The sequence below is a fragment of the Triticum dicoccoides genome, chromosome 6B (genome assembly GCF_002162155.2).
Source record: "Triticum dicoccoides isolate Atlit2015 ecotype Zavitan chromosome 6B, WEW_v2.0, whole genome shotgun sequence".
NCBI lineage: Eukaryota > Viridiplantae > Streptophyta > Magnoliopsida > Poales > Poaceae > Triticum > Triticum dicoccoides.
In genome coordinates, this window is record NC_041391.1 from 487511042 (window position 1) to 487533084 (window position 22043).

At 46.0% G+C, this 22043-nt stretch overlaps 1 protein-coding gene and 3 non-coding genes across 4 annotated transcripts; 3 read left to right on the top strand and 1 right to left on the bottom strand.

Moving 5' to 3' along the window:
* Positions 1 to 12329: 12329 nt before the first annotated feature.
* Positions 12330 to 12426, top strand: LOC119327035. The gene has a single exon (XR_005158363.1). It is a non-coding gene; the product is annotated as a small nucleolar RNA R64/Z200 family (small nucleolar RNA).
* An 84-nt stretch (positions 12427 to 12510) lies between these two features.
* LOC119327008 lies at positions 12511 to 12595 on the top strand. Its single transcript, XR_005158341.1, has one exon. It is a non-coding gene; the product is annotated as a small nucleolar RNA Z199 (small nucleolar RNA).
* A 174-nt stretch (positions 12596 to 12769) lies between these two features.
* Positions 12770 to 12848, top strand: LOC119327011. The gene has a single exon (XR_005158344.1). It is a non-coding gene; the product is annotated as a small nucleolar RNA Z199 (small nucleolar RNA).
* Positions 12849 to 16597: 3749 nt separating this feature from the next.
* On the bottom strand, positions 16598 to 20305 carry LOC119322680 (cationic amino acid transporter 9, chloroplastic-like). Its single transcript, XM_037596166.1, has 8 exons — positions 19928 to 20305; positions 19099 to 19508; positions 18655 to 18831; positions 18082 to 18306; positions 17804 to 17980; positions 17479 to 17715; positions 17081 to 17176; positions 16598 to 16947 (listed from the first exon to the last, which is right to left on the bottom strand). The coding sequence occupies exons 1-8, from the start codon at positions 20274 to 20276 to the stop codon at positions 16801 to 16803; spliced, it is 1818 nt and encodes a 605-aa protein (XP_037452063.1). The 5' UTR covers positions 20277 to 20305; the 3' UTR covers positions 16598 to 16800.
* Between the last annotated feature and the right edge of the window lie 1738 nt (positions 20306 to 22043).

Genomic DNA, 22043 nt, shown 5'->3' on the forward strand with positions numbered 1-22043 from the left:
GTCGGCCGCCGCCCGCGGGCGCTGCCCCGCCCGGCGAGCGCCGCCGCCCCTCGCCCTCCGCCGCGCCCGGCCGGCCCCGCTCCCGGCCCTGCCGCCCCTCGCCACCGGCGCCGCGCCGCCGCGGGCGTCGCCGCGGGCTCCGCCCCGCGCCCCGCCGGCCCTCGCCGCCGCCGTGGCCCCGTGCCCTCCTCCGATCAGATCCAGCCGCGGAGGGGCCGGATCCGGTGCCTCCCTCGCCGGCCCCCTCATCTCCGGCCGCCGCTGCCGGCACTCCGGCGACATCCCCGGCGTCCTCGATTTCCGTGCTGAGAGGTTGACTTCCCCCCCTCTGAAAATGCACTAAGTCCCCGAATCTGCTAATATTTTCATGCCATGTTTGACCTGGTGTATCTCTGCATCCGTAGCTCCGTTTTGCGTGTGTAATATGTCAAATTGTTCGTCTCAACGAGTACATCATTTCATTCCATTGCATAATTCTCATTTGAGCTCATCTTGATGCCCTAAATGCTGTTGGAAGAGTGCTAAGTGATGTTAATCTGCTGAAACTGTTATAACTTGCTCATTTGTCATTTTTGCCATGATTGATGTGTGCATCCTATGAGGTTGATGTCTACATGTGTTTTGATCTATGCCATGCCATATTTCCAGTGGTGCTTACCGTGTATTTTTGTGATCAATGTGGTGACTAGCACAAGCATGCAAACTAGGCTTCGTGATATTGCTGATTTCAGTCCTTGTTTTGCTGTTATTTTTATGCCATGTAAACATAATGCTACAGAGAGATCCATGCATATTTAGAGATACTTCAGTAAGGGTGTTTTGAACATATGGTTATTGTCTATCCATTCATGCCCTTGTTTGCAATTATGGAGTAGTCTAGTCTGTCATTTAAGTGCTCTACTTTTGCTTCAAAATATTTCCTAGCAGATTGTTTACTTGTTATTCAATTTGGCCAAGCTTGCTATAGTGTATGGACTTGTTCTTGACTTGGTTGGTTACATAAACATGTCTTATTGATGATGCTATGCTTATCTTGTCATGCAATGACTTGTGGTGAGTGATTCAAGCTTGTTAAGTAGGGTACATGATGTTGCTGTTTTGCTAGGCTGAATTTGTTATTTCGTGATGCTATGTAAACATGTTGCTACTAATCATTCTATGCATAATCTGGAGATGATCATTAAATATGTTTTGTTCTACATGTCATCCTCTATCCATCCATGCCCCTGGTTGCATTTATAGCTTGTTGTAGCTTGTTGTAATCTTGCTCTAAATTTGCTAAATAATGTTGTTGTCAGCCTGTTAACATTAAGTTCAGTTGTTACCATGTGTTTTGCTAGTGATCCATGCACCCTATGACCTTGCTCTTGCCATGCTTAGCTTCATAAATATGTCTTCTTACTGTTGGGTGCCTTGCCATGCCATGTATTGCTCTGTAGTGAGTTGCATAAGCTCACCAACATGCCTACTTGTTGTTGTTCCTGCCATGTATGAATCTGTAATATAACTTGCCATGTTTACATGGGTGCCATCATATTTTCTGACCCTTTTTGGCTTATGGTCAGTAAGGGACTATTGTTCTATGAAATTAGTAGATTCATGCCATGCCTTTGTTTGCCATGTTAAGTTCCTGTAACATGTTGTTTGATAGCTCTAAACATTGCAACCTGATGTTATTTCTGCTAAAGCCTGAAACTGTTATTATTTGCAATCTTACCATGTCTGTTTGAGCATGTTCTAGTGATTTCTGGAGATAGCTCAGTGTTCATGTTTTGTTATGCTTTTCCTGTACATCATGCCCATGCCTTTTGTTCTTATGTTGGGGTGCTGTAGCTTGTTGTTTTGATGCTTGTAAGATGCCTAGTTGCTGTTATGGACAGATTGTCGCTATGACTTATATAGTGCGTATGTGTTGCACCGTTGCTCCGTTTTGAGTGTGCTCTATATGAAACTTGCTTGTTTTTGCATGTAGCTTCATATCATCATGTTGCCTCCTTGTTTTGGTGTGTTTGCTTGATGTTTGGGTGCATTTTGCATCAATGCCATGTTTAACTTGTTTTGTTCATATCTTCTAGGCCGTAGCTCCAAATCTAATGAACTTTATATGTAACTTGACTAGAATCTCGTGTAGATCATCTTGGTGCATCTTAACTTGCTGTTTAACAACTTGAACATAATGTTTGTTCAGATCTGGACCCATTTCGAAATATGCATATGAGGACTTACCGGAATTGTTATATGTTGTTCTCGGCCTCATTTAAACTTGCTTTGATGTGTTGCTTTGGTTTGCATCATCTCTTGCCATGAGTAGCTTCATGTAGCCTTATCATGCATCATGCTTGTTGTGCATCATGCCTTGTTCTCATGTGGTGTGTTTACCTTGTTGTGTGCTTCTTTTCGATAGTTCCTGTTTCGTTGCGATCGTGAGGATTCGTTCGTCTACGGTTGGTTCGGCTTTATCCGTTCATCTTCTTCATGGACTCGTTCTTCTTCCTTGCGGGATTTCAGGCAAGATGACCGCTACCCTGGATCTCACTACTATCATTGCTATGCTAGTTGCTTCGTTCTTTCGCCATGCTGCGTTACCTATCTTTTGCTCATCAAGCCATCCCAAATTGCCATGAACCTCTAACCTTTGACACCTTTCCTATGCAAACCACTGTTTGGCTATGTTACCGCTTTTGCTCAGCCCCTCTTATAGCGTTGCTAGTTGCAGGTGAAGTTGAAGATTGCTCCATGGTGGACAGGATTTTGGTTGGGATATCACAATATCTCTTATATTATTAATGCATCTATATATTTGGTAAAGGGTGGAAGGCTCGGCCTTTTGCCTGGTGTTTTGTTCCACTCTTGCCGCCCTAGTTTCTGTTATACTGGTGTTATGTTCCCGGATTTTGCGTTCCTTACGCGGTCGGGTGATTTATGGGACCCCCTTGACAGTTCGCTTTGAATAAAACTCCTCCAGCAAGGCCCAACATTGACTTTTACCATTTGCCTCACCACCACCTACTTTTCCCTTGGGAGTCGCTCTCTCAAGGGTCATCTTTATTATAGCCCCCCCGGGCCAGTGCTTGTCTAAGTGTTTGTCCGAACTAGAGCACCGTGCGGGGCCATCCCTTGGCAACTTGGGTTACGTCGGTTCCTGTACGCTTCACTTATCCGGTGTTGCCCTGAGAACGAGATATGTGCAGCTCCTATCGGGATTGTCGGTGCATCGGGCGGTCTTGCTGGTCTTGTTTTACCATTGTCGAAATGTCTTGTAAACCGGGATTCCGAGTCTGATCGGGTCTTCCTGGGAGAAGGTCTATTCCTTCGTTGATCGCGAGAGCTTATCATGGGCTAAGTTGGGACACCCCTGCAGGGTATAATCTTTCGAAAGCCGTGCCTGCGGTTATAGGCAGATGGGAATTTGTTAATGTCCGGTTGTAGACAACTTGACACCAGATCCGAATTAAAACGCATCAACTGCGTGTGTAGCCGTGATGGTCTCTTCTCGGCGGAGTCCAGGAAGTGAACACGGTTTCTGGGTTTTGTTTGACGTAAGTAGGAGTTTAGGATCACCTCGTGGTCACTGCTAGTTGAAGACCGTTCCACTTGTTCTCTTCTCGCTCTTATTTGCGTATGTTAGCCACCATACTTGCTTAGTCGCTGCTGCAGCCTCACCACTTTACCCCTTCCTTTCCTATTAAGCTTTGCTAGTCTTGATACCCATGGTAATGGGATTGCTGAGTCCTCGTGGCTCACAGATTACTACAACAATAGTTGCAGGTACAGGTTTATCCGATGATCATGACGCGAGAGCGATGCTTGCTTGCGTTGAGTTCTTCTTCTGCTTCTTCGATCAGGGGATAGGTTCTAGGTCGGCAGCCTGGGATAGCAGGGTGGATATTGTTTGAGTTTCTGTTTATGATTCATCCGTAGTCGGATGTTGCTCTGATGTATTGTGATGTTGTATTCGTGTGGCATTGTATGCCTCTTGTATGTATCCCCATCTATTATGTAATGTTGATGTAATGATATCCACCTTGCAAAGCGTTCCAATATGCGGGGCTATCCTTGGTGGGACCTTCGAGTTCCTTTTGGATAGGGTCGCATATTGGGCGTGACACTTTGGGAGCTTTCAGTTCGAGATGTAGTTCACCAGATGAGCCACCTCCGTGCGCGGCATCTCCCTGGTGCACATCTGGCACAGGTTGCGGTGCCAGCTCATCTGCCTGATCATATGAGGCCGACCTTGAAGGGGGAGCACCCGGCGCACCACGAAGGCGGTCAGCAGATCTGACCCCTTGAGGTTTTCTACCTCCGTCATCACCTTGAGCTGGGCGATGGCGGTGGAGGAGTTGGCCGACAGAGTCTTCGGGCGGAACGCCCAGTTGGTGCAGAGTTCAACCGGCGGGCCGGCTACATAAGCTGGCAGGCTGACGAAGTCCGCCGCAGGGTAGATGTTCTTGTCATAAAAATAAGATTTTTGCCATAGCTTGACCAACTGTGTCAAGCTGATGGCCGGGAAGCAGTTGTCGGTGCCTGGACGCCGCACCGCGACGAAGGCGCCGCACTGAGCTGCCTTCCCCTTGGCGTAGGTGCCAAGCTTGGTGTAGAAAAACTCCCCCCAGAGCTCGAGGGTGGGGAGGATGCTGATATAGCCTTTGCAGAGAGTCACGAAGGCCGACCGCAGCACCACCGTGTTCGGCGTGAGGTGGTGCGGCTGCAGTCGGTAGAATTGGAGGAAGGAGCGGAAGAAGCCGCTCGTCGGCAGGCCGAAGCTGCGAAGGCAATGCGACCGGAAGATGACGCGTTTGCCTTCCGCCGGTGCCGGCGAGATCTCCGTCTTGGGCGGCAGGCGTACCACTATAAAGCCCTCGCCGGGCAGCCGCCGCATCTGGCGAAGGAAGGCGAGGTGGTCCTCGTGGATGAGCCATCCCAGGCCCCGGAGCTTGCCCGCTCGCGCGCCATGAGCACTTAGAGCTCGACGGAGCCACGGTGCGGCGACGAGTACGCGAACCCGTGGCGGAGCAACGACGATGCGGGGTGGCTGGAATCGGCAGCGACGAACTGCGGCGGCAGCAGAGAGAGGAAGAAGAAGATGGCGAAGGGAGAGGATGGCGCGCGTGCATCTACCGCTCCCCTCCCCCCTACTTATAGCCCTGGGCGGCAGAGCTGAGGGGACGGGGCGCGGGGATCGTGGGATTAACTGCGCCCACAACCCCATGACCCCGCGTTCACCGTACCATAACGGTGTGCGTTTATTACGCCCTGGAATGCCAACCGTCCGCCTCGGCCACAGCGGATCCGCGCGCGTGCCGAGGCGCGGTAGTGGTCGGCCCCAGCCTGCGGCGACGTCCCATCGCGCGCGTGGGCTAGCAGGCTGGTCCAGCCGGCTAGCACCGCGTGGCGCGTGGTCAGCGGGCGGCCGACTCGGCGCCCGGCGAGCGCGCCACCTAGCTCCCGCTTGGAATTTCGAAATCACCAGACGACACGCTTGGTCGCGGCCGACTCCTAGCTGTCGGCTCTTCAGAATAGGAAGCTGCTCAGGCCTCTCGCCCTTTCAGCCGCAATACCCCACCAGCTTCGGGGACTACTGTCGGAGTAAATGACCATGGGTAGCCTTATCTGCCCCACATGATATTTCAAGACATCAGGGCCGGCTGCGCCCCTCAAGCATCAAAGACAAATGACCGCCTTCTTATGACCGGCTGGTCCAAGAGGCCGGCTGCAGGAAGGCAGCAAGGCCCAAAGAGCGGCCCCGGTGCGGGCCGACTCCTAGCAGGCAGCCATCAAGGTGGTCGACTCCTAGCAGGCGGCCCATCCATGCGCCCTCGAAGTTTGCACCCACATAACAGCGACAGGACGATGCATGGCTACAGTACAACATGCCACCCCGAATCCCGGAACTGGCGTGGCCACAGTGCAACGTACAGGGCAGCCATCCCTGGCCCGGCGCAGCACTGTTGCCACGCTACCCATGACATCATCCATGGCAGAGCGGCCATGCTCCCACGACGGGCTGTCGGCACGGTCCGCTGGCGGCGGGCCCTAATTGTCTGTGAGATGTCAGAGGGCGGCAAGCCCTGACCAGTCGGCATAGGGGAAGGCCGGCTCTGGGCAGCCGGACCTTTCATTCCTTGAAGTTTGTGCGCCATTAACCTGATAAGATGGGGTGTGGCTACAGTGAGCGCCCACCAGGCAGCGGTACTGTACCACGCTCTCCCCAACCAAGCTTTCGTCACCAGAGGCAGGGCTACAGTGACCGGCAGTCGACAGGACACACAGGTGATGGGCCCTACCTATCGGCCGAGAGCCCGGCAGCCGCACTACAAGAAATATGTCAACTTATGACCTTCTATCAGTGACCCTCGAAGAATTGGTCATAAATTTATGACCATTTTAGACCAATTGGTCAAAAGCTGTTCAGGGGGCTTCAAACCCTAAACAATTGCGACCATTTTGGTCTGAAAGGTCGTAATTTCCTTACACGAAATGGTCACAAAGCAAACAGTGCTAGTCTGCTGCCTTATTTCTAGTTGTTAATGACCAATATAGATGGTCACAACCTTGTAGATTGTGGTGGGTTGTGATGACTAGGCGCCATCTCATCAGTTTTGCCTATGTGTCATGTCCATGTGGCAGTTTTTGCCCTAAGTTGTGAAGCAACCTATATTTCTATCATTCCCAAAATTCCCAAAAAAATCTCATAAATTCTTTGGGTCATATCTTCATCAAATATGTAAAAATCTTCCTTGCCTAGTTCAAAAATAATTCAAAAATATTCATTTTCCTATTCTGTTCAGAGTAACAGTTTGTGAAGGAAGTACCACTTTGGCATGTCCAAATAGTATCCATTTTCTATAGTGCTTTCCTATGACCAAAGAACGATCCTCCACCAAATGCCAGCTCAATCCATTCATTATTTTGAGCCGAGCTTCAACATTCGTATTTATGTCCAGTGTGGTGGTTTGCAAAGCAAGTACCACCTAGGCTCCTCCTTTTGAGCTGAAAATTTGTGAAGACGGTCTTCTTAGTAACTGATCATCCTCAGCCAAAACTCACGCCCATTAGCCATGTACATTTCCTGTACCGCTAATCAAACACTTGGCTGCTAATTCATGTTTGAGCACCGATCGGTCTCCTCGTGAGAATCTTATGTTGTAATTTTCTTCCTAGCACCTACCTGGGGAGTGCCCAACCCACTAGACATGTCTAGGCTACCCAGAACACATGCAACGCCACGGTCACGCGGTGACCACGCGGCGGGCATGCGAGTTTACGCGCTCTAGAGATGGGGCCCTCGGCCACCGCCCAAACCTCGACGTATCGCCACCAAACCATGTATTTATGATTAAATAGGTACTTATGTAACTAGAAATGATTTTTGGAAAAAATCAATAGCAAACTATGAGGCAGCTGCAGTTCAAATTTGACCCGCTTCCAACTGAATCGGTGGAAATTTGTCTTTTTCATGAGAGGTGGATCAAAACTTTTTACACCCAACCATTTTGTCAATTGTGCATTAAATATGTCCTAGTATTTTAGAAAATTAATTTGGTCCAATTTTGCAACAATTATTTGGTAGTTCCTTCACAAAAAAACCTCCTTTCGGGCACTCGGAAAATGAAAAATGGTTTTTTCGTCCAAAGAAAATGAAAACTTCCTTAGGCAACATTGTTTGCCATTCCAATATGCACCCTTGTGCACAATATGAGATCATTTGAACAAACTATGCCACGAATGTGGCCATAAGATTGATCATTTGGCTTGAAAGCCATGAATCTTCAGAGATGATAGCTCATTTCTGAGGACACTTTTTTAAAATAATTGCCGTATTACAAGTTTGTTATTTTTATTGGGAACTTGGCCACATATAATGACACAATGTGAAGGTTTCCCAATTTTTTGATTTTTTTGAATTTTTTATGCCCGTTTCAAAATGCGGTCAAAACGGCGGGCTTGACCGTTCCTAGCTAGTGGTTGAATCTTGGAAAAAATTTGGTGTTTCTCTGATTAAATAGGTACTTATGTAACTAGAAATGATTTTTGTAAAAAATAAATAGCAAACTATGAGGCAGCTGCAGTTCAAATTTGACCCGCTTCCAACTGAATTGGCGGAAATTTGTCTTTTTCACGAGAGGTGGATCAAAACTTTTTACACCCAACCATTTTGTCAATTGTGCATTAAATATGTCCTAGTATTTTAGAAAATTGATTTGGTCCAATTTTGCAACAATTATTTGGTAGTTCCTTCACAAAAAAAACCTCCTTTCGGGCACTCGGAAAATGAAAAATGGTTTTTTCGTCCAAAGAAAATGAAAACTTCCTTAGGCAACATTGTTTGCCATTCCAATATGCACCCTTGTACACAATATGAGATCATTTGAACAAACTATGCCATGAATGTGGCCATAAGATTGATCATTTGGCTTGAAAGCCATGAATCTTCAGAGATGATAGCTCATTTCTGAGAACACTTTTTTAAAATAATTGTCGTATTACAAGTTTGTTATTTTTCTTGGGAACTTGGCCACATATAATGACACAATGTGAAGGTTTCCCAATTTTTTGATTTTTTTGAATTTTTTATGCCCGTTTCAAAATGCGGTCAAAACGGCCGGCTAGACCGTTCCTAGCTAGTGGTTGAATCTTGGAAAAAATTTGGTGTTTCTCTGATTAAATAGGTACTTATGTAACTATAAATGATTTTTGTAAAAAATAAATAGCAAACTATGAGGCAGCTGCAGTTCAAATTTGACCCGCTTCCAACTGAATCGGCGGAAATTGTCTTTTTCACGAGAGGTAGATCAAAACTTTTTACACCCAACCATTTTGTCAATTGTGCATTAAATATGTCCTAGTATTTTAGAAAATTGATTTGGTCCAATTTTGCAACAATTATTTGGTAGTTCCTTCACAAAAAAACCTCCTTTCGGGCACTCGGAAAATGAAAATGGTTTTTTCGTCCAAAGAAAATGAAAACTTCTTTAGGCAACATTGTTTGCTATTCCAATATGCACCCTTGTACACAATATGAGATCATTTGAACAAACTATGCCACGAATGTGGCCATAAGATTGATCATTTGGCTTGAAAGCCATGAATCTTCAGAGATGATAGCTCATTTCTGAGAACACTTTTTTAAAATAATTGCCGTATTACAAGTTTGTTATTTTTCTTGGGAACTTGGCCACATATAATGACACAATGTGAAGGTTTCCCAATTTTTTGATTTGTTTTTGAATTTTTTATGCCCGTTTCAAAATGCGGTCAAAACGGCGGGCTTGACCATTCCTAGCTAGTGGTTGAATCTTGAAAAACTTTTGGTGTTTCTCTGATTAAATAGATACTTATGTACCTAGAAATGATTTTTGTAAAAAATAAATAGCAAACTATGAGGCAGCTGCAGTTCAAATTTGACCCGCTTCCAGCTGAATCGGCGGAAATTTGTCTTTTTCACGAGAGGTGGATCAAAACTTTTTACACCCAACCATTTTGTCAATTGTATATTAAATATGGACTAGTATTTTAGAAAATTGATGGAGTCCAATTTTGCAACAAATATTTGGTAGGTTCTTTAAAAAAACCTATTTTTGCCACTCGGAAAATGATTAAAAATAGCTACAAAGATCATAAATGCATACAAATTAGTCCTTATCCATGAAATGTGGTCTAACTCTAGTGAAAATTTGTGTGATGCCCTTTTGCAATATATTTTGATAGCTACTTCACAAAATCACTGAATTTTTAGTACTTGGAAACTACTTAAATCAATGGTTTTTCCAAACCAATCAAAACTCTTCCCACGGATCGATGACATGGAGCCCATCCATCCATCCATCCATCTCTCCATCCCACATCCATCCATCCATCCATCTATCTACAGAAAAAAGAAAAGAACTAAAAAGGAGATACCCCACCCGCAGCCCAAACCCTAGCTCTGATCCCCCATCTCCTCGCCGCCGCCGCCCCCTCCCGAACCAGTCCTCCGCCTCATCCCCCTCCTCTCCCCAATCCCATCCCTCCCTCATCTCCCACATCGCTGCCGCCACCGATCCAAACCTCGCCGGCCGGTGGCCTCTCCCTCTCCTCCCACCTTAGGCAGAGCCACCACCCATCCATCTCTCTCTCCTCCCACCTCAGGCAACCCCTCTTTCACTCGTCTCTCCCTCTCCCATGCACCACTCCTGTCTGCCACAACCACCTACGGATCCCGCTTGATTCCGGCATCCTCCGGCGTCGCCAAGCCTACCCACAGCTTCCTCTCGCTGCACTCCCTCTTCACCACCACGTCGATTTGCTTTACCCCGCCTCATGTGGTCGCCCGCATCACTTCCTCCCGCTAGGGTTTCGGTGGTGGTGTGGACCTCTTCGTTGGTGGTGGTGGCGGTGCGCGTGAGATCCTCCTACAAGGCCGCCGCCGGATCAGCTCCTCTCCGCCGGTGGATCCTCGCCTCTCCGACAAGGCCGCCACCGGACCCCCTCCTCTTCGACAGCAACGCCTCCGGATCCGCTCGTCCTCGACAACGATGGCACCGAGGAGCACCAGGAGCTTCGGATCAGGTAACTTATTATCTCCCTCTCTCCCTCCCGCAGGGCATGGAAGCAGTACCTACTTCGGATCAGGGCTTTACATATAACTCTGATGCAGCCGACTTCCATTTTGCGATATAACTAATCATGTTGTTTTCTGTTCTTGTTGTGTAGTGTGCCAAGCTCAGTTTGGTCCTTGCCGGTGAGCCTGCTATTCAGTACCTCGGTTTCTTATGTTCAGTGTTTTTTTAGCTCTCCCGCTCATGGTGCGTGAATTTTCTTTGCGATTTAAGGACCTCAACTGCCCAAGAAGATCCGCGCTCTCGCGTCCTTCAAGGAATACACCTTTGCTGCATACGGAAGCGATATCGCGGTTTTTAAACAGACCGATCTGGTAAGGGAATTGTTGTGTTTAGGATAGCTGAATTAGTCTTATCAGTCATGTTAGCTATTAGCAGTCAAGGCCTTGCGTGCTGATGATTCATTGCTGTAACAGTTGGGCATTGATCCATTTTGAAAGTAGTCTTAAGTGTTGATTCATTGCTGGAACAGTTGGGCATTATTCCATTTTGAAAGTAGTCTGTCTAAGTGTTGATTCATTGTTTGGTGCCTGCTGCATGAAATTATTATCGGCTACTTATTCCAAACTTCCAGACTTGAGTTCCTGACCAGAAAATACCTTTGTCTCAGATGTACTTGTAGATCTCTTGTGAAATCAAATGTTGATTGTGGATTAATAGGTGCACTTGTAATGTTCTGCGAAACAGCATGTTTGATTGTGTGGCTATACAAAAAAAGATAAATTGTGGGAACTTTCAGTTTCTATATTAGCTCCTTTTCCTTATTTTTACAGCACATAAAAACAAACTTGTTGTGCCTGGGTTTGTGGATCTTAAAAAAAATCACCTATGCTTTCCTTGCTCATACAAAACGCCCAACTGTTGTTCTTGTAAATACAAGCGTGCATACCATCGGCACCTTCACCAAAAAGAAAAGGCTCTAGCCACTTCTTATGACAAGAAAAATAGAAGTGCCCCTAAATTTAAACATATTCCTCTTTACTGAAAACCCATTGTTCTTTTCTAAACTATTGCAAAAATCGAGCAGTGGAACTGATTATATAAATTTTATATTGTCTTGGTAGCTTCACTCGTGTCTGCCACTGATTGGTTTCTGCTTAACCCATGTGCAGAGGACGTGTACAAGAATCTGAAGAAGAACGGTAGCGGGGGGCAGGAGCCGGAGGCGACCAGCATGATGCCGGCTGTGTACGGCGGCGACCACAAGCTCTCCGGTGAGTCGGCTCCATCTTCTAGCCCTAGTGCCCTATTTTCTGCTCCTATATTATGCTCTGTTGGTTTAGAACACTGGCAGCAGTAGCCTACCATGTATATGTACTAAACAACAGGATTTCAATCACCTTTTGTACACTAGCAGCTTGCTTACACAGTTGTCACGTTTGCTTGTGGTAGCCATTATGTGGCTGAATCATGTCTATGTCTACTAATCATCAGTTAATAGCATTTGGCTTCTTTGTGATGGTCTGGGACTATTTTATGGTGATGTGGATATACTTTCCGATTTAAAGTTACTAATATGTGGTCTGGTGTCATATTATGGTATAATATTCTTTGTTTTGACTCTTTCTCTGGTGCAAGGAAAGTTGTGAGTAGACATCAACGATGCCTACTTGCTTGGCTGCTACAGTGATGCATGCGCCGGTCAAGCAAGCACACATGCATATACGTACATGTTGGGATAGTAGCAGATATTCCCTCTGTTCCTGCTATATGCCTACTTGCTTGGTTTGCAAAATGCTGTGATGAATCATGAAATCTACAACGTATGTCAGACTTTAGAGATGCCATTTGGCATTGATGAGAAGATATTTCATATTCTGAGCAATAATGTTTGCATTTCATACCGATAGTTGCCAAACTATAAATTGTTATAGCCTTTTTTCTTGTTGTCCATGCATGCTTATATGTTTGAGGGTCAAGTGATGAGGAATAAACCATCAACAATATGATGGAGCTATGCTGCTCTGATTCTTAGTATTTAAGTCTCTGATGATACCTCAACACCCTGATATGTTTGTGGCTTTCTATGATGTCCACATACTGAAGGAAGTCCTACTATCTTCACAACAAATATAATTTTTCTTGAACGAGTTTATAAATTGAACTATCTCCACAACAAAGATACTTACCATTTGTAGTTCCAATCTAAAGTGTTGCCTGATTTCATTTGTGGTTCAAGTGATGATGAGAAACTGCAACAACATGACAGGAGTTACCTTCTTGTGATTCGTAGTTTGAAGTCTGATGATTTCTTACCTTCAATTAACCGTTGTCTTGTGAAATGCGCTCACGTTCTTGTTTTCTTATGAATTGCTTGATGCAATTTCTAAGTCTGGTGTTCTTGAAAAATTGCAGCAATATGACAGGACCATGTTTTGTACTAGTTTTCTGTTTGATTTCTCTATCCAAAATTTTCCTTTGCCTTCTGTTTTGCAATCTTTTTTCACTTGTTTTCTCTGACTTCTACCATGATCATTTCCGAATGTGTTGTCTTAACTACCAATGATCACTTCTTTTGATCATGATCATGGTTGTTACCTCACCATGCCATTTACTAGCTATTACCATCAAGGAAACTCGAAGTATTTAATAACCCGAAAGCTTATGGTTTGGTTGGATTAAGGATGTAAAGAAAACGAATTTTGTCGCTATTGAGAATTGTATTTGTTGTTGACAATGCTGCGTACATAGAATACCTAATTGTCTTATGTAACTTAATTTCCTTGCATTTTCAACTCTGATTTTGAACGACTAAGGTTACTCCCATGAACAATTTTGCTAAACATTTATCACATCTTAGATCTGCTCTACTGCTTACATTAGTGTTGCCATTCAAGTTGTTTGGTTCTGGTCTCACCAGCAGTACAATCTAATGCTGCTTTATGTTCACTCTCTTACAGGAGCTCCCTGCCTATTCTTTCTGGAGTGTGAAGCCGTGAAGCCAAGCAAGCTGTGAAGCCCTATTTAGCAAAGAGTTTTTGATCTGTTTGACTGTAAATTGTAATATTGTAACAGATTGGAAAAGACTAATGTAGTGTTATTTGATGAATTATATTTGTCCTGTCCTATTTGAAATAGTGTTTGTGTATGTTAAAAATATGTGAAATGGAAACATGACCAGCGGGACCAATTTATGTCCCACTTATGAATATAATCTGAGAAATTCTGAAATTTTTGACATGTGGGACCACCATCTGACTAGCGGGACCAGCTCTAAAATAAATGATTGAAACATAGAAAATCAATTGATGGTAAGAAGGCCACAGCCCAACAATAAAAAAGGCTACAATAATGGGCTTGGCCCATGAACCCAATCAAAATTTGATGAAAAAAAAAACACAAATAGGCTAAATTAATGGGCTCGGCCCATGTAAAATGCCGAATCGGACCGGGCTGAATCTTGTGCCACATCAGATTGCCACGTTGGATGCCTATGTGGCCTAGGGAAGGTTGCTAGTGACCAAAACGCCACAGTAGGAATATTTTGATCGTAAACGTCTTTGACCATTCCAGAAGAAAGGTCGCTATAGTCAGTTTACGACGGCCAGCTTTTGACCTTCTGTTTTTGGTCACAAAAAGGTCATAAATGGAAATTTGTGACCTTTCAGTGACCAATAGTGGTGGTCATAAGTTGACATATTTCTTGTAGTGCCGACGGGGCCCACCAGGTGGCAGGCCCCAGCAGCCGGCGAAGAAGCGGCGACCACAGACACTGACGGCCCGGGCCTACATCCAGCCGGATTACCATTGTACCCCTGGGGGGTAGGCCTATATAAACCCCCCCAGGGCACCCATGCAAAGGGTTTAGCCTCTTAGAGATTACGCGCACACGTAGAGAGAGGAGTAGAGTTAGCCTTGCCCTTCTTCCTCCTCTAGCCAAACAGCTCAAGGAGCAGCATTGTAGCCACTTGTTGATCTAGTGATCATGCGGAAACCCCACAGAGCGGGACTAAGGGTGTTATCTCCTAGGAGAGCCCCGAACCTGGGTAAGATGTGTCGGCGTGCATGTTTACGCCTTATCCCGCTTCCAGGCACCGGCGATGTTCTACTAGCTCCCACTATGATGAGCCATCCTTTGGCATATGTCGCACCAACCACCCGACAGAGAAAGTCCGATTAATCTCCAAACAAGGACTTCAATGAGGAAACGGATAGAGATCCACCATTGCCAGGTGCAACGAATAAGGCCATTCCTAGGGGCTTCCCCCCGAAAATCAAGGCCCGGTGCCCGAAAGAACACCACCAAAAATGAAGTCACCCTATGTTGATGCCCCCGCTTGCCGAGAACTTTTCTTCAATACACCAATCGCCCGACTCATAGTCAACACACACATGGTTTTGATGTAGACACACTCAAAAGGAACCACGCTCGTAGAATGAGAAGTGGAACGTTGCCTTCTCCTATCCATTGGGGTGCTCTCTCCTTTGAGCCTGGCCTATCTCTTCGAACACAACCGCCAAGAAGATCACAACACCACTTTGTTTCAACGCTTTGCCACCTTTGCTCACTCCATCGGATTTGTTGAATCAAAATCTGATGCCTCTCCATTCATTTTTCAACAAGGTGCCTCCATGGCTTATCTTCTACTTTATGTCGATGACATCAGTATCACTGCTTCCTCTTCGTCTAATATTGCTACCATCACTCGTGTCATGGCCAGTGAATTTTCCATAAAGGACCATAGCCCCCTACATCACTTTGGTCACTCGTACATCTGGTGGCCTTCATCTTTCACAACGCCAATATATTCATGATATCTTCCGGCATGTGCGACTGGCATCCCGTTTCTACACTCTTTTTTTAGGACAACATTTCTACACTCACTGACACCAAAGCTAAACTATCTTCTTCGATTAGGTTGTTGATCCTTCACTTTATCATAGCCTAGCGGGTGCTCTTGAATATGCGACTCTCACTCACCATGACATTGCTTATGTCGTACAACAAGTCTGTCTCCACATGCATGATCCTCGTGAATCCCAATTTTCTCTCATCATCAAACACATCCTTCATTATCTAAATGGAACTCTCCATCATGGTCTATTACTACACCACACTTCTTATTCTCTCACTGCCTTTTGGGATACCGATTGGGATGGGTGCCCAGACACCATACGCTCCACCTTAGGGTTTAGCATGTATCTCGTTGATAACATTGTCTCCTGGTCCTCCCACCGATAGACAACGGTTCCCACTCTAGTGCGGAGGCAGAGTACAGGGCGATTACTGCGGCTGTTCCAGAATCATGTTGGGTTCGTCAAGTATTACAGGAGCTTCGACAAGCCGATTTCGAGTGCTGCCTACTTATCAGCCAATCCAGTTCAGCATCGCCGGACTAAGCATATCAAGCATCATATTCACTTAGTTCGGGAGAAAGTGACACTTGATGATGTTCCAGTATTACACGTCCCATCATTTTCACAGTTTGCAGATATATTTTACGAAAGGCTCATCCACAGCTCTTTTTCAAGAATTCGATCGTCTTCAGGTCCATTCTATTCCCAATTCAGACTGCCGGCGCTTCAGGTCCTACCGCCCGTCGGCTACCGATCAACTTGGAGTGCACACCAAGCTACCACCGAATCAATAGTTCCATATTATTTGTCTTATTGTATTCGTATAAACAATCTCTTCTGTTGATATAAATATATGAGGAGGCTGAGCCGTGGCAGGCGTTGAGTCGCCCTGCCTGTTCTTTCACAGCGAGCAGAGCCCAGCCCAACATCAGATGTAAGAAACTCAAAATCATGTTCCTGTCAAAGAGACGTCATGCGACCGGCTCCAAAATCATTGCAACAAAAAAAAGCAACAACACTTATAAACTAAAAATTTCTCAGATGAATGAAGTACATACATGAAGTTATGAACTGTAATACTACAAGTACATAAAGCTTTCAATCGTGACTTTCAAAGCCTTTCCAAGTGAATCTTTGGTGTGTGTGTGTGTGTGTGTGTGTGTGTGTGTGTGTGTGTGTGTGTGTGTGTGTGTGTGTCCTGCTCAACAAAACTTTCGCTGTCATTTCATTGTTAAATGATATGGTGGCTGACCTCCAAAATATCATACAAATGTACATATGGAACTATGGAGACCGTGCTACACATACGGCTTCGAGCAATACAGGTAAAGGGTTACGGCCATGGCCTCCCCTGACGATCCAATGGTACATGGATTTTCAGATAAACTTGGAGGATTGCAATAGATCATGGGGCTTCCGAAGGCACTCCATGGTATGCAACAGACGAGTGGTCCGAAGTAGACGGAACAGCGTTGTACTGACCATATCCAGCATATACCCCCACCGCGATGAAACTAAGGATGACAAATCTGTACCAAGCTTCTTCATGTAGCTGCAAACAAAGTGCCATTACCAAACCATTAGTCCTATGATGGCAGTCAGTAAACAGGGCAAACTACTACAGTGTAATGAAATCATCAACTATAAATTCTGGTAAATACAGCTACAAGTAAAATCCTGCTTACCTGAGCAAACAAAAACATATTGAAGAAAACAGAGACAATCGGAACCATAGGAACTCCAGGACAAGAAAAGCGAGGCGGGTCCACAGGAACATACACCTGGAAATGGATGTCATACAATGTTAGAAGAACCACCCGATTAATAGCGGGATCTGACATCCATGCATGTCAAATTTTGCTACTCCCTCCGATCCATATTAATATGGATCGGATGGAGTGCGTGACATTACATGGCCACGAGCCCGCAAACCACAAAGCATCAGACTCTGATTCATGTAATAGCTAACGAAGATGCAAATGATTGTGAAACCATTGACAATTTGGTGCATCTGAGATTTTTAGTGATGATATAATGATCTCTTATTTGGTACGTACTACAAATTGAAAGAAAATGCACTTACCTGTCGAAACAGCAGAGAAAAACTGCCAGCGGTAGCTATCAGAAAAGCTATGATGATGAAGGCAATAGAATAGCTAAACCGGTAGGATATTCCTGCTATGAAACCACAGAGAGCCACTATGACAAGACAGAAAACACCCTCCTGCCAGATTGAAATTTTTCCAAGGGAGCGAGAATTAGTTGCTTTGTCGCTCCATCGAAGTGTGATCACACAAGCTGATACAACCGAGTAGCCTGTCTGGTCCCAATAAAAAGCAGTTAAATGTCACTTATGAACAGCCAAATCTTGTGTTACAATTGCAAATAGTATTCTGAAGCTTCAATACCAGTGTGCCAACTGAGAGAATATGAGAGAGTGCATGCACATTAAAGAGGCCAGCTAAGACTGCTGCAACACAACCAACCCAGATCTGAGAGTGCAGAGGAGTATGCAGTGTTGGATGAACTTTAGAAAATATTGAAGGTAGTAGGCCATCCCTTCCAAGTCCAAGATACAAACGTGACTGTTATGGATCAAAAGGAGGTGATGTTGGTAAAGTTGAATAATATGATTCAGAAGAAATTATTAGTCCGTCAGTGATAGATAATAATGTCGTCAGGTTACCTGAACATACAGACCAACAAGAAGCGTTGTAGTAAGACCAGCAACAGCTCCAATGCTGATCAAAACAGTTACAAATTTCAGCCCCTTTGCAGAAAAAGCCTCAGCCAAGGGAGCATCTTCACCCAGTAATGTATATGGCAACATTCCAGTAATCACCAAGCATACAGCAACATATAGGATGACACATGCCAGAAGGCTTCCTAGGATGCCAATAGGCAAGTCCCGCTGGACATGTTGGTTTGCATGATAGTGAAAAGAAAAGTTAGAACATATTATGATGACAAAAGGGAAGATATTAATTGAAAATTGGAGAATGTTTCTAAATCGTAAGAAGCCAATGAACTATGATGACAAAGGGAGAACATTTAATGAAAATGGGAGAACATTTCCAGGTTCTAAAAGGCAAATGAATTATGATGACAAAAAAAATACTCCCTCCGTTCACTTTTATAAGTCGTTTCAGACAACTGAAAATGAGCTACTTTGCACCCTGTCTGAAATGTCTTCAAGGCCTTATAAAAGTGAACAGAGGGAGTACTTAAGGTGATAGTATGGAAATAATAGTAAAGTTACCTGTGGGTTTTTAGCTTCCTCGGCAGAATTAGCAACTGCATCGAATCCAACATATGCAAAGAAGACTACTGTAGATCCGGTTACAACAGCTTTGAAACCATTCGGCATAAATGGTGACCAGTTTGATACATCCACCTCAAACACACCAGCAAATACAACGACTATGACGATGATTATCTGCATTCCACATCAAATCCAACACGGCAGACAAAACCACAGACATAGTTAATAATCATTTGAGCAAATCATGAAAAGTTGCTCACCAAACTCGTATTGTGTTGCAAGTTATAAATCATGGAAAATATCGCTTTGTGCAAGCACAAATCACAATATCACAGAACATCACAAAGTGTTCTACAACGATATTTGACCTAGCCAATTTAACTTTCAAATGTTACTTGTGATTGAAGAAACAAACATATCTTAGTTTAGAAGCAGTCTTACCTTCAATGTAGTCATAAAGGTATTCACTGCAGATGATTCTTTGACACCGCGGCATAGGATCACAGTCAGGATGACAAGAAGGATTGGAGCCAATATGTTAACTGAAATAACACCACCAAAAAACTCTTCTCCATGCCCAATCCAACTTGGAACATTGCCTTTCACAGACGGAATCAGCTCCAAGAATTGGATAAAATAGCTTGCTAAGCTACGAGCAATGCTTGCTGCCCCAATATGGTAATCAAGCATCAACTGGGTGAAAACCAAGAAGGCCGTGAGTTCATTAAACGCTGCATATGTGTACAAGTATGCTCCGCCGACCACGGCAGGAAAACGAGATGCCAGTTCAGCATAGCACAATGCATTGAGCACAAACGCAGCTCCAGCGAGAGCAAAACTGATTGTAACACCTGTTTGAAGCAAACATGTTATTTAAGCAGAAATAAACAAGGAAACAAACTTTGGAGTGGCAGCTGATGATATCAAAGTAAGTGACGATAACAACCAAACGCTACTGAGCAACATCAACCTATTCGATGATAGAAAAACTAGGTATTCAGATTTATTATTTGACAGCGTGGATCAGAATATTTGAGCTCACTACTGTAATGAATTATGAGGCTAATTAATTTGATGCCAATATTTGACATGCCAATGGTTGGCAAGTCTAAATAAATGGCTACCAATTGGCTCCAATTGTGGCCACATTTGAGCCAAACCAACAAGCTGCTGCCACAATTGCAAACTGCAGTCTGTTGACCGAGTAGTGGTGTGCAGTGTTGATTCGAAATCGAAAGAGGAACAGAGGCGTAAGGGGCTAATAATTAACCTGGGCCAGCGTCGCGGGCGACGGTTCCGGTGATGACGAAGATGCCGGCGCCGATGGACGCGCCGATCCCGAGGAGCACGAGCTCGAGGACGCCGAGCTGCCGCACGAGACCCTCGCCGGAGGCGGCGGCAGAGGCGCGCGCGGAGATGGGCTTGCGGCGGAGCGCGGCGGCGCAGAGGCCGGAGAGGAAGGGGCGGCCGGATGAGGAGGAGGGGGAGGGCCTGTGGTGCGCGCCTTCTCCATCCATGGCCTCTGCGGTGGTGGCGTGGAGCGACTGGCGTCGACTACTGGGCCTTCGTGCAGTCGTCCGCGCCCAGACCGGGAGGAGTGACGTCGGCCCTTGCGTCATGGACAGGCGTGGCCCACACTGTGCGGGATCGGTCGGGATCGAGCGAGGAAGAGACCTCCCTCAGCGTGTCATTCATTTTTTTTATTGGTGAGGTACACGCACTAGAGCAAATGTTTTCTGCAAAAATAAATTTGCATGTCGGATTACAATTACAAGTGTTGCAATTTGATTTGTAACTTCATGATTCCTAATAACTAGCAAAAGAGCCCGTGCGTTGCAACGGGAGAGAAAACATAACACACACTCTTAACTCAACAACCATCACTCAAGACCACAATAGGTCCATCTCGTTTATTTTTGCGAGGCATCATATTTGTGTTGCCGCTTATCCTCCTTCTCACCCTCGCCGGCGATGGCCTCGGTGTTCACACAAAACAACAAAAAACGTGTGTTGAATATGGTTAATCCTAAGGCGTCTCTCTCCCTCTCTCCTCCCTCTCCCCCTCTCCCCCCCCCCTCTATCTCGCTCGCTTTCTCTCACTCTCGCGATGAGAAATCTGTTTTTTTCCCTTGCGACATTTTTCAGAGGTATGCACGTGTAGTTATCGATGTTTTTTTTTTCGTATATGGTTATAGTGTTGGGGAACGTTGCAGAAAATTAAAATTTTTCCTACGGTTTCACCAAGATCCATCTATGAGTTCATCTAAGCAACGAGTCAAGGGAGCGAGTTTGCATCTACATACCACTTGTAGATCGCGTGTGGAAGCTTGCAAGGGGATGGTGATGATGGAGTCGTACTCGACGTGATTCAGATCACCGATGTCCAAGTGCTGAACGGACAGCACCTCCGCGTTCAACACACGTACGGGACGGGAGACATCTCCTCCTTCTTGATCCAGCAAGGGGGAAGGAGTGGTTGATGATGATCCAGCAGCACGACGGCGTGGTGGTGGATGCAGCAGAACTCCAGCAGGGCTTCGCCAAGCGTCTACGGGAGGAGGACGAGGTGTAGCAGGGGGAGGGAGGCGCCAAGCACAAGGGTGCGGCTGCCCTCCCCCCTGCCCTCCTTTATATAGGCCCCCGGGGGGGCGCCGGCCCTGGGAGATTGGATCTCCCAAGGGGGCGGCGGCCAGGGGGGAAACTTGCCCCCCAAGGCAAGTGGGGCGCCCCCCCCCCCGACCTAGGGTTTCCAACCCTAGGCGCAAGGGGGGCCTAGGGGGGGCGCACCAGCCCACCAGGGGCTGGTTCCCCTCTCACGTCAGCCCACGGGGCCCTCCGGGACAGGTAGCCCCACCCGGTGGACCCCCGAAACCCTTCCGGTGGTCCCGGTACAATACCGGGTGACCCCGAAACTTTCCCGATGGCCGAAACAGCACTTCCTATATAGTTTTCTTTACCTCCGGACCATTCCGGAACTCCTCGCGACGTCCGGGATCTCATCCGGGACTCCGAACAACATTCAGTATGCTGCATACTCATATTCATACAACCCTAGCGTCACCGAACCTTAAGTGTGTAGACCCTACGGGTTCGGGAGACATGCAGACATGACCGAGACGACTCTCGGGCAATAACCAACAGCGGGATCTGGATACCCATGTTGGCTCCCACATGCTCCTCGATGATTTCATCGGTTGAACCACGATGTCGAGGATTCGATCAAATCCCGTATACAATTCCCTTTGTCAATCGGTACGTTACTTGCCCGAGACTCGATCGTCGGTATCCCAATACCTTGTTCAGTCTCGTTACCGGCAAGTCACTTTACTCGTACCGTAATGCATGATCCCGTGGCCAACCCCTTGGTCACCTTGAGCTCATTATGA